The sequence below is a fragment of the Ciconia boyciana genome, chromosome 5 (assembly GCF_034638445.1).
Source record: "Ciconia boyciana chromosome 5, ASM3463844v1, whole genome shotgun sequence".
NCBI lineage: Eukaryota > Metazoa > Chordata > Aves > Ciconiiformes > Ciconiidae > Ciconia > Ciconia boyciana.
The window spans coordinates 1950517-1963931 of NC_132938.1; the positions used below are offsets into that span (position 1 = coordinate 1950517).

The 13415-nt window shown below is 44.9% G+C and overlaps 1 protein-coding gene across 8 annotated transcripts in view; it reads right to left on the minus strand.

The window, feature by feature from the left end:
- SFXN5 (sideroflexin 5) overlaps positions 1–13415 on the minus strand; it is a 103852-nt gene that overhangs the window by 14849 nt on the left and 75588 nt on the right. For 6 of the 8 annotated variants that reach the window (XM_072862777.1, XM_072862772.1, XM_072862778.1 and 3 more), the window contains one exon: positions 6798–6915. In XM_072862777.1, coding sequence (XP_072718878.1) covers positions 6798–6915 — 118 coding nt within the window. Of the gene's footprint in view, positions 1–6628; positions 6714–6797; positions 6916–13415 lie in introns of all 8 variants that reach the window. The other 2 variants (XM_072862773.1, XM_072862775.1) reach the window with 2 other exon arrangements.

Sequence of the window (13415 nt, forward strand, 5' to 3'; positions counted from 1 at the left end):
TGGGGACTGGTCCCACGGTCCTTTGAGCTGCTCTCGTGACTTCATGAAGATTCATGGCCAGGGCTGTGATTTGGTTTGGAGCAGGGAAGGATTTGTCACAAAAAGAGCTGGTGACAAACACTTTGGTCTCCAGACTTCAGGTCCATGCCCAGGCTGACAGCAAGGGTAAGCTCCATCAGAAGTACGGGAGGACAGATGTACCCTTCACTTTGTGTGCAAGAGTCTCAGACACTTAAAGCAAAGGCTAAAGAGATCTTTGCCTTTCCACTGCTCAGCGGAGGCATGGTCCCGTCGTGGTGCAGGAAGACACGCCTCTCCTGTAATGCAAGATTAAGGCCATGGTCCTCTCATGTCAAAACTCAGATCAAATAAGTCCTAAAGGTCATAAATCAAATTAACCTAGAGAGGTCCCAGACTAAAATTATCGCACCACAGCTTCCTGAATACTTGCAATGGGACAGGCAGGGCTACAGCTGTGTGAAACAACATGAACCAGAATCCAGTCTCAGGCTCGGGGGACAACCGGTATGGCACAGCTTGCATCCATACGGCCAAACTCTTCCCCCAAAGAGGGAGGCTCTATTCGTGGGAGCAGTCCCTGGGAGCGCTACCCTCCAGCATTAGCTGGGAAGCCAAAACTGTCCCAGGGAGGATGCAGGCAATTAACCAGGCTGGACACCATGGGCCAGTGAGACCCAGACTGTGCTCAGACCCTGCTGAGCTTACAAGTATAGACTTAGTTTATGATTTCCTTAGGCCATTATTTCTTATAAAAGATGGGCCAGTAACTTACATTTGAGTGCTGTGCAACTGTGTCCAGCCTTTATGTGTAGTCACGGCAGTTTCATTCTGCTGTTCCCCAAACGTCACCTCCTCTCCCATCACTTTCCCCTTCCAGGCGCAGGACTACGCTCTGAGAGGGGTCACTCATTTGTACTCCAACCTCTGACAGGAACGAGTCCATCCTTACCAAAGAATGCCAGATGCAAACCTAGTCAAGCACCATCGTTCATCTGAAGGCCAGAACAGGGCTCAATACATTTCCAAATACCACAGCTTTTCTCTCCAGCCCTACTTGAACCATATCAGTATTCAACCCCTCAATATCATATAAATCCTGGGGCTTTCTGCTCAAGTAAAAAGTTTCATGGGTGTTAAAGAAGCTCACACAGATCACCTCTCCATTTTAAGTTCATGTGGAAAATAAAGATACTCTTGCCTACATCAACAGTTACTTTGCCAGAAGAGAAACTGGATCAGTACATAGGAGAGGAACCTCAGATGAACCTCTTAATTCTTCAGAAGTCAACAATGGAGCATCGCCTGTGTGTCAGTACGAAACCAAAGCTTCAGGGCACAGCTTGAATCTTCTGCAGTCCTTGGGAGACACATACCACTGAGCTTCCGGCCTCCTGCCAGTTCTTAAGGACCTCATGCCACTTCTTTTCTAAGAGGAGTTCCTTCCAAGACCAACCTCCATCCCAAGGATAGACTTTGGCCAGCACACTCAGGTTACCAGACTCTCAGGAAACCGTTCCTCAGACCCAGAAGCAAAGAAATACCAGAGAACTTCTCACTTCTCAAACATTTTTCCCCATGGCAGCTGGCAAATCCTTTCCTTTGCTTCTCATCCAAGTTGGACAAAATTACTGCAGAGAATCCCTCCTGCTCCCCTCCCCCCGTGCAATGTAATCCCAAGGGAGAAATGGTTTCATGGGGACCCCCTGCTGTCTTGCATCTGATTTCCCTCCTAAGTATGGTATAGGGAAGCGTCTCGAGGGCTATGGCTGTGACCTCCATACAGCTCTTTTGTCAAGTGCCATTTCATTAAAAAATCAGCCTTTTAACTGTGGACACATTTCAACCTCACCAAATCTGCTAATTATTGACAGTTGGTGAAGAGGAGATTTCACTTGTTCCTCCTGTTAAACTGCATCTAATTAGTAATTACTGGTTCACTGTCATCTTTACTGCAATAATCCCACTGCACATTGGCTCATTAACCTTTTGCTTTTCTAAAGCAGCCTGCCAACAAGATGAAGGCTAAAACAGATTGGAAAACAATAGCTCAGCCTTGGATTTTAGGCTGTTTATTCCCCTTGTCCTGGAGATCCAAAAGGAAGATTATTTTTAAGAAAAGGCTTTCAGCTGAAATCAGCCTAATTCCAGAAGATGGCTTGTTTTGCCCTAACCAGCAACCAAGGTCCTTTAAACTTAACCCGGGGTGAGGGCATGTGTATTATAGCTAGTGGAAGGGTTTGCTCTGCCATCAGCTCTTGCTTCAGCACCATTTCTCACCTGGGTTTATCCTTCTTTATCAGCACGATCCAGCACACTGGGCATGGGATGAGGCAAGTTTCGGTGGGTTTTCAGCACCGTGGAAGTTCAACAGCATCCTCTTGGATGCTGAAAAATAAATGATCTGGACGAGCAGGGACCAAAGGGTGGAAAATCAGTGGAGCAACCCCATGGTTATTTCTTTTGCTGCTACACTGAATTTCATTTGCACAAGTCCCATTTTCAGTTTGGAACTGTCACAGCTGTTTCTATTGGCAGTGCATAGCTGAGTAGGAGTTGTCAGTGGGGATGCTGTAGGATAGGCGGCTAGAAAAGAGATTCCCCGGGGGGCATGGGAGGCAGTTGGAGGTTGTGGGCTAAATGCATTAACTAGATGTTTCTCCTAAACTTAACAGCAGTGAATTACTTATTGCATATTGATGCATTTAGGTACCGGAGTTAACACTATACTGTGATGAAAAGTGAATTTCTCAGCATCTTAAGCGTGCTTAGTCTCAAGGACCCATGTCTTTACGGCTGACACTAGGGTTTTATTTTTATAAGGTGATCTTCAAAACCATAACATCTAGAAACAAGCTGTCATTCTGGAGCATGATTGCATCATCGAAGTGGATTCCATCTGCACAAAATCAAGGAAGGTATGAGGTCTTAGCTAGCCTAAATACTGACCAAAGAGAAGATCTGGACGCATTATCCTTCCCAGGACATGAAGGTTGTTCAGCTCCAGAATTTTCATTTAGTTGATATTGGTGTTCCTGTATGCAACCAGAGCTGAATTCTGATTTCTCTTATGTTACTTTAAAACAGGTATAACTCTGAAGCAGCTACAGCTGATGTGTTAAGGTGGCTGCATTTATCTAGCACATCTATTAAATCTATTGCAAGGCTTCAATTCTGATTGAAAACTAATTGTAAGTTTGAGCCCCTTTAGAAGAGTGGATCAAAGGCGGCCAGTCAAGCTCCCATGCTAAAACAAGTGCTTAATAACACATCAGCTTCTGTGTTTGCTCTCTGACTAAAGAAAAAGGACTGTGAATGTGTGATTAAGGGCAGAATTTGGCTCATTTACAATTCCTGAATGGGTTGCTGCTCAGACCATAATCATATTTTTGGAACAGAACATGCCTATTACATCTTGTTGTTAATAATTTATTCCCTGGGTAGTGCTCATTACAACAGCATCGTCTCAGCCGTGTTATGTTCATAGCTGCTTCACCTACTGCAGTTATGGGAAAAAGCAAATACACACATGCATACATATATACACATGCATATACATATAGGGAGAGGTCAATGTTCGAACACTCAAAGTCTATTAACATAGTTACCTGACAAGTTCATGGACCAGTGATGCGTGATCAAGAAGTGACACATTTTGAGAAGGCTCTTTGCAAAGAAACTCAGATTTCCTATCCAAGACTGTGAAGAAATGGCTCTGGAGAGATTGTTTCAGATAAATCACTTGCTCTGCTCACTTGAGCATCCCCATAGTCACTGACCACTGAGAAAGTCTCAGGGACATTTCGCAGAATGGGAGGAACGCCCTTTAGACACACACTCCCACGCGTTTATAATTGAATGCAAACATAACTGGAAGACTGACCAGACCAGGCTGCCATGGAGAACTTGATTCCTTGGTGTCAATACATGTGAGGTCCAGCTATGCATGTGGAGCTAAGTCCAGCTGAGCGGAGCCGAGACCCCAGTAGGTAATGAGCTGTAATGGTTTCTCTTCATTGACATGAAGCATGGGCAGAGAGCACGTCATTCTGTTTGATCTACTAATCAGCGCTGATTCATGTTTACACTGCAGATAACATTTCATCTGCTTTTAGAAGGTCATTTTCAAAAGATGCTGTATGGTTTCGGCATTGCCTGATGCCTGCAATTTGAATAGCCCTTGAAGGAAGCCAGACCTTAATTTTCCTTGTGGGCTAGAATTCATTCAGCTGTTAGCATCAACACAATTTCTCAAGCTGCAATATCAGATACTATACATTATAAATTATCTGTCACCCATCAAGCTATAATACAAAAAAGCAAAAAGACCTTGTGAGCTTCATTTTTAGATAAAGAAACTAAGGCAATGAATAATTATTTTTGTAGAGCCTAAAGTGTTTACCTCTGAATGTCTCAGATTCTGGTACCAAAACTTTAGTTCCCACTGACCTTAGTAGGCACTTACTATTTCAGAGAAGCCCACACTAAGCGATGACTACAGAAAATACTGGAAATGTACAAAATGCTAAATTTCAAAACAGAATTGTAGGGTGAGTTTCCTGTCTATGTTGAAAGAATGGTTTGGTTTGGCCAACGCTATTAAACATGTGCGTCACCAGTGAAAAGGGAGAAAATACACAATGACTGCCACTTAAGGCTTGAGATGACACAAAGTCTGGGAAAGTGGTAAGTAATTAAGAGCCCAGGTCACTGATACAGAGGCCTCTAGATATGTGGAAAAGAAGTCAATGTGCAACATACTACGGTCAAACATAAAATTGCCTCTGGACACAAATAGTGTACCTATGGCATGGGGCACCATTTTGGGAGAATGGTGGCAATGTCACCTTTGGAGTAAATGAGGTCGGTGGTACCTCCCGTGGTCTCACTTCCCTGATTATCTTGAAAGGAGACCTCCCAGGAAAGGCCATGGCTACCTTCTGGTGGGTGAAGCTCCTGTCCATGGAAATAGGAGCATAAGGGATGCTCTGTGTCCAAGTCTCCTTCCAACAGGAACTTTGGACATACTCTGGGCATCTACCTTGAACGGGTGTGAGACCTGGAACTATTCCTCAGTCTTTCATAACCAAAACCTCTGAGCAGAACTTGGGATCACAGCAAAAAACTGACGGACAAGGAGCTAAGGTTGAGCTCATGCCAAAATGACTAACATGCTCTGTGGATGTATGAATTCAAGTAGAAGCAGGCAAATCACATTGCTCCTGCAACTGGTACTTGTGCAACTTCTTACTGGAAAACTGTGTCTGGTTCTTATGGAAGTGCTCCAAAAAGGATGTTGACTAATTAGAAAAAGTTTAAGGAAGAGCCATATGAATCATTAAAGCTTCAGAAAACATGCCTTTTAGCAAAAGACTCCAAGATTGAGATATATTCAGTTTCTTAAAGAGAAGATTAAGGGACAGTTTTATCTCAGCCTGTAAACAGCTAGAAGGACAACAAAAAATTTGTAACACGTTTTTCAGTCTAGCAGACAAGTGTACAACAAGATTCCCTGGCTAGAAGTTGTGGATAAACCCATCCAGGCCTAAAAAAATGAATTAACCAGTAGAGACTGCGATACCAATTTCTGATCAACTGTTCTAGTTGACATAAAAAGAACTTCAGCAAAGTCCTTTGCTGTTTGATAGAGGTTTTACCACTTGATAATAGGGACCCTCCCTGTAAATGTACAAATTTACAGTCTGCCAATCTATAAGCTCCAAACACTGAATGGTCAAAATTAATGACTTACAAAAAAGTACACCTTAGCAATTTGTTCAACTACCTTAGGTACGAGTGATTCCATTAGTCATTCTGCCTGTTCCCTTGACTAGTTTTCCTCTGTTCACCCCCAGGCTGTGTCTTCCCAGAGCCAGGCTAGATGATGGAAAGGCAGAAACCCTCAAAGAAGCTCTGGGAAAGTACATGCACATCAAATGTGTATCCCAGGCTCTCTCCTTAATGGACAAAGACTTGTTTTCACTATGTTAACACCAAGGAAACACCACTGTCATGGGAGAAGGTGAGCTGAACCATGTTCTCCCTCGTGCAGCTCAGCTCTGACTAAGTTCACATCCCCAGGCAAGACAGGACAAAGCCAGCTGGAGTCTCAGAGCAGAAGTCACCAGTCAGAAACACCAACATCCCTTGACTTGTGATCTGACCAGACCTGACTTGGGTATCACTAAAGAGAGACCAGACCTTCCATGCTAGCTGAGACACTCTCCTGACTGGCGATCAAGCAGGCAGAACATTATCCTCATACATTTATAAAAACGCCTTATTCCAACCTGGTTGTCCCCCTGATCGCTGGTGTTTTGAATACTATACAGTCTAAATGTCCTCCACATGGGAGAGGCCTGGAGCAGACCACCCCTGTGAGAGAACAACGGACGCGATGGAAGGGAGGAGGATCACACATGACCATCCCTTGCTTGTAAAAGGTACATTTGCCGGGTGGAACAAAGGTTCCTCTGTTCAGTTCTTCCTCTGTTCGCTTGGAAGGTACATCCCACCACATGATCCAAACACTGGTTAAAAGCATGGAAAAGCTGTGTGATATTAATCTACACTAGCATGCGCTAAGAGGAGGGACTATCATAACCATCACCTGGCCAGTGAATCTGCACTTGTTCAAGTGAAGAAGACAGCAACCGACTTCATCCAAAAATGGAGGAGGCCCTGCAGGAATGAGACTATTATCCAGGAAGGCAAAACAAGCAGTGGCATTGGTAAGCCCCTCTGAGATATCCCACTGCAGTGACCAGACATGTACTGACCTCGGACATCTGCGGGAAGAGACTGATGGCCAAGGGGAGGGCCAGGCCAAAGGCAGCGAGGCACACAAGGCTTTGGACTGGGAGAATCATCCGGGGACGGGACCTCAGGAGTGATGTTCTGGAAAGGAAAGGCTTCATTAGACCATTTCATAGACCAGGTGAGTGCATGCCATCATCAGAACAGACACTGGTGTTCACCCAGACCCACCGGTCTCCCTCTCCCTAACTGATCTAGGTTCCTTCTTAGTAGGTCATCATCAAGTTCACCCACAAAAGATCCCGAGTCCTGCACACTGTGCTTTTGCATCTGCTGGGGTTACACAGCCCACGCCAACCTAAGTGCTCACTTCTCCTCCATTAAAACAAGATCACCTCACACACGCTTCCCCCATTTCAAACCATCTCACACTGGAGTAAACGGCACACGAGGTGATCTGGCCGCTCGCAGGTGTCACCCGCATTGAGGCTTTGGAGACTACGTTGAGTGAGCAGAAGGAAATTAGGTTCTTGAGAGATATCGTGAACCTTGTCGGCCCTATCACGCAGTGGTACTGAAAAAGGCACTCGACTTTGTTAATGGGGTAATAAAGTAGTAAACTTGACAATACCTTAATTTGTTAAAAATCTAACATCTGCAGAGTGGGTGATAAGGATGTTTTAACACTCGCTGTCCCCAGGGGATATTTATGAGTTCAAGACTTGTTAACAGCAAACGCTTTAAGATACCTGCAAGGTCAGGTTCGGATAATGACCCATTAAGTGACCTTTCCGATGTAATTAACACCGAACGACAGGGACAACATTGAGCTGGTAGAAGGTGGCATGTTAAGTATATTCCCGGGTACAGGACCTCAGACAGTTTACAAATGTTAAGAGGGAAAATTTAATTCTTGAGGGGTTTGTTCTGGAGCTATTTACACCAAAAGGACACCTGCCACTCAACTTTTTTCTACCAATCTGAAACAACTGGGAATATAAACCAGCAACTTGATAGCGAGTTTCATGTGAATATTCAGTGTATATTAGCAATGTAGAGGGTCAGCAGATTCACTGCTGGGTCATCAGCTATGGCCTTAGTCCCAGCGTGCATCTCTCCTCTGTCCATCCTGATCTTGAGGATGCTGATGCCTCACGGTGTCCTGCCATCAAACGTGGGCAAAGATTTGCTAGTTAATGCCCTTGCACTGGGGTGACAGCACAGGAACTCTCTTTTGGTCAAGGAAGGTACAATCAGATTACACTAACCGCTAACATCACTGTGGTTACCATCACCGGGAATTTCAAAGGCATTTCTAATCCAATGCGCGCCATTCACAAGGTGCCCATCAAAGCCGAGACAAGCAACCCTTCCCACATCAGGGCATGCCGCTAGCCTGCTTTGGCACACGCACAGATGATCTGGCAGGCACATTTCCCCGTGCAGCCTGTGCCTGCAGCCAATGCAAGATAACAGATTACCTCAACCCCCATCTACTCCACGTTTACTGCAGGCTACAAACATGCACCTGATGAATTATAACGGAGCAGCTGATGTGTGGGAACTTGTTACCCTGCTGTACGTTGCCTGTGTGTCTGAACATTCAGACTCTTCACCCTTTGCTAGCGATGCTTGCTGAAAGCTGTCTTCATCTTGAGAAGGTTTGGGGGAAGTGGGGAAGGAAAACAAGATCCAGAGCCTTAACTCCTCCAATATCTCAGCTCCTCACTAATAAGCTATCAAGACAGAGTTGATCCTATCAATTTGTGCTGTGAAAGCCAAGCTTCTGTTCTCCAATATTTAGCTACTTTGTTTTGCATAGAGCACAATCTAACCTAGAAGACTCCTGCAGAAGTCCACAAGGATTTTGTCCAAGTCAGGAAAGCAGGTGACCTTGCTCCATGCTCTTTAACAAATACAACATTCAAGAATCGCCATCAATAAGCTGTGATAACTAGTTCCTGGGATGCAGAGGGGCAACTCCTGGAACTGATTTATTCTCCTGCTTAAGCTGTCGTGATCCATGAGAGCCCTCGCTGAGAAAATCATACGACCAGCATCCTTCAAGCCTCCCTGGAGTACAGTTTAGAACCAAGACATCACTGCTTATACCACCCCTGACATCTTAATTTGGAAGCTGCACCCTCTTTAATTACTACCCTGTTGGGGACCTTATAATCACCCAAGTAAAAACTCAACCAATTTAAAATGATCCCCAGTACAGCCCCCAGGTGTGATTTCCAGGAGTGCTTCAAACTCAGGCCAGTTCAAATTACAATGGCTAACCTCCTAATTAAGAAGAGTTATGGCTTGATTTAAAAAGGAGAGGGGCCTAATTAACACATGTAGTGTAATGTCTTAATTGGGATTCAGATTCTAAAATTTGTGTGGTTCAGAATAAATGACTCGTAATTAGTCAAGAGGTCCACTTTTCTTCTGTCCCTAGGATCTTTGCTCTCGACACAGCTCTCGGAAGAATATTAAGTTAAATATTGCATGCTGCATTTTGTTAGCTGTCAAATGCAATCAAAAACCCTCTTTTCACCCATTAGCCCCCCATCGGAAGTGAACGATTAGATGTTTCCAAAGGGTTTAACTGCAGAGTATTATAGCAGATTAAAAATAAATAATATTAATATCCATTTGTTGAAGAGCGAATTAGTTTACAACACTGTCCTGTGTGCTCTGCCAAGGGGTTTGATCAGAGAAGTGGAGGCCTGAACCTTTAGATCCCCCTGACAGCCCAACTTTGCCATTGGCATCTTCTGAAGCAGACTGCTATATTCACAAGAGCAAATAACATCTTCAGTAATTCTGCAAAAGTACTTGAAGCTATTTTCATACGAGAACAGTAGTTTTACAGTCTGTCACCACGTACACAAGACAGGACTGGCCCGGCTCTGGTGAACTAAACCTTGGTGCTCAAGATTAGACAACAAGGGATTGAAAAGTCTCCACCAAGAGAAGGTCTCACATTGGAAATCTGCAGGAAGACAATCATATGTATGTTTTATTGTTCCCAATTCTAGAAACCAAATTTTTGGCACCAATCATCTGCTTCACTAGTGTAAGTGATCCATGTTTATACCTCGACCTTTGGCCGGCAAGGAACAGGCATTTTTGCAATACTTCCCTCCTCCTCTCTCGTTATTTCTTCTTTTTTTTTTTTAAGATTTATTTCTTCACCCCCCTTCAAAATCCCCTAATGCCTGTTCTTTCTGCAATTTGCCTTCGTAAAATCTGCCTAGCAGATATTAAAAAGGCAGTAACACGCTGGGGAGCTTCTGGCTTACTGATCCTAGGTAGCGCTTACCGTTAATGGATATACCTAAACCAGCTAGACCTTACAGATAACATTTCAATATGTATGAGTGTGCATGTACGTAGGTATATACACAGACACACGCATACTTGTACAGACAGTACATCTGCTCCGCAGAGACAGTGTGTTGTAGATCTTGTAAATACACCTTCATTCAACTTTCATCACATTGTTCATTAGTGGTTTAAATTTTGCATAATTTGGCAGCTGCCTCTGGCGTTTTTCAAGAGGTACTGTAATTTATTCCATATGGAAGTCAGTTGCTGTACTAAAAAGGAGTTATCAGGTTCAGTGAACCAGAGCTGTATTTGTCTAGAAGGAGGTGTCAGATGCTAAACTAAATATGACAGGAGTTAACCAAAGTCTCCCAGCTGACAGATTCTGTGGGGTTTCTGTAGTGTTTGGTATAAACAGGTTCAAAGCTAATACATACTCGCAAGACGTCGAGGATGCCGGCAGGGTAAGAAAAGTGCTGGAGGCTTCAGCTCTGGCTATCCCAAGGCATCCCAGGCTCCTCAGAGCCCTGGGTTCAAAACACCCCTCTAATGTGCAAACAAACTTCGGGGTGGTTGTCCTATCTCGGATCCCAGTTCTGCTGAGAACCTCCCAGAGCCAGCATCGTACCACATCTTTGCTTCAGAGAGCCCGTCAGGTCTCTCTGCTATCTGCAGAGGGTGTTTCTGAGCTTTTCTCACTTTTTTGGGTCATTTTAGGAATGCTGAGCTCTTCTAGCAACCTCTTCTAGTAGCTCTGTCTGCTGTCCTGTCCAGCCAGGCCACGGCTGTCCTCGCCAAGGAGCATCTCCTGCTCTTGGCTTAGCCCCAGTGCCCCCTCCAGAGGACACAGCAGATGCAAACAGAGTGAGGCTGGGGGATTTTTGTGCTTGATTGACATAATTAAAGGAGCAGTTTCAATGTTTACTCTGGAAACAGCCACAGCAGTTTAAGGTGTCACTGCTGGCAGCTGTTTAGTTTAAACAAACTTCAGCAAGGGTTTAGCTGGACGGAGAGACTTTGCACTTCAGAGGAGGAAGAGCACCTGTAGGAAACGTTCTGCATGCACTGTCAGAAGGAGAATATCTCCAGCAAAAGGCCATGAACACGAGGTCCAGGAGGGCCTCCTACCTCACAAACATTTCTGCAGTGAAAAACATGGTTTAAGCTGAAGAAAACGCCTTTCTAGCACCACAAAACCATGGGCTGAGCCCTGGCTATCCATCAAGATAATCCATTTTTCATGGCCAGACTGACTTAGCTAAGCCAGAGCAGCTCTATAATGTTGATCCAGCCTGGGAGCGTCCTAATTTTATGAGCTTTACAGGAAAACAGCCCTGACAACTGCTGCGTGAGGATGCTGACATGCTGTGGCAGCTCTGTCATAAGATCAGGATGGTGTGGAGATGAAGTGGAGTGGAAAGAGTGTGGAAGTAGGTGTGGAAAGAGTAGAAACACTCCTCTTTCATGGACACAACTGTTCTGCTCCCTGCTTCTCTCTCAGCTCTTGCCCATTGCGAACAGGTCCAGCTTTCTCTCTCCTCCATAAAGACTACACAGTCAGCTCTAGGGCCTCCTCTTGTCTAGCCTGACATACATGAGCTCTTGGAGCCCATCCTCAGACCTTCTGCTGCACTTCAGACCCTCTGAGGTTGCTTGTATGTGATGCAAAGAGGCTTTAGGATAAGGAGATAAGAAGTGCTTATGTTCTTCTGTTCTTCAATCTCCACTGCCAGCTATTAGCTCAAAGTGTCCACAGCAGACATTGCTGGTGGACTGAACTGTGGTCTGCTTGTCCACCACTTGTCCAGACCACACGAACCAAGTACCACTGGATTTGGGCTCTCCCACCACAGAGCTCAGCCTACAGGGGAACCTGAGGCTGCACTTACACAGAGACCTGGATGGTCTACACATAGACCAGCTGCGTGATGGACTTCAACTCTGCAAGGAGTCAGAAGCTGGACAAAAACTACTGGAGAAGTCTTGGATGATGGCTGGGAGAAACCTGCACCATTTCCCAAATTTCATCGTAACTACCAGACAAAAGGATTCACGGAAGCATCTGAATAAAGAGAAATGTCTGAGGGACGAGAGTCCAACTTCATGCAGTGGATGTAGTTGTCCCCCCATCTCTGTGACATGGGGGTACTAATGAAGTTTCCATTGTCTGCTCCAAAGTCAGCTACATCTCATAGATGAGTCGTCTTCGTCTCATAGATGATGTGAAACCAATATTTTTCCATATTAAAGTTGCCAACATAGATATTATTTATAAAACTTAAATGAGAATACATCTGCACAAAATAACTGACACCGTGTTCCCCGCATGGCATATGTAGTCTCAAAATAAACATTGATTCTATATGTTAGCTGCTTCAACAGAGCGTCCAAGCAGCAGGAAATGCATGAAACATGGGGAAAGAATGGCGCGCTGCGGAGCTCAGCAGTGGGAGGTAACATTGAATTACTTGGAGAGCAGAGAAGGCGGCCCTGGGAGTTAAAATACACAGCAGGCAAAGAGACGAGAGAAGCCAAGAGAGCTGAAAAAAATGGCACAGGAGACGAGAGAGGCAGCTGGGGGAGTTAAAACATGCAGATGGAGAGATGGCTGAGAGAGAGGAAAGACCTGGATCCAAGTGGAAAGACGACGACCAGGAACTGGCCACTTAAAATAAACTTTTTGAATACCGAGATGAAAACAAGGGAGCGGGTTTTCTATGAATCCGAAAATTGCTGCTGGGAGCACGTAGCTTGCTCCTGGGGTGGTGTAACTCCCACCCAACTGCAGCACTGTCACCCACTTCCACCCGAACTTGAACGCGAGGCAGGAGAATCACTCTCCTCCTTCGCCACAACCCCAAATGCAAATGACTTAGTAGAGGATCCAGATTGCGACTTCTGATTCCAGATCTCCAGCCTCCAAATAATAAGCCGTCACTCTCGTCTTTCTCATTTATAGACACTGTAAGGATTTCTATAAATAAATTGATAATGCATGCCTTGATATGACTCCCATTAAAAACGCCCTAGTCTAACTAAAATTCTACTAAATTAAAAAAAGTTAAACTTTTCACCAAATGCTCCAAGTTTTTTTTCCAAAATGAGATTTCACCGCTGACTGTGTCCTTCAATAACCACTTCAAAAGATCTGTGAGTCGACACCTGGACTGCGAATCCCTCGGCTATGGAAAGGGACTCGGCTATGGAAAGGGAGGCTCTCCGTATCAGGGGGACGCTCCCATGTCCTACAGGGATACCACCTCTAGCTGCGTGGCCAAACCGCACCCTGCTCCCTACCCCTGCTGTTTCTTACTCACAGGTTT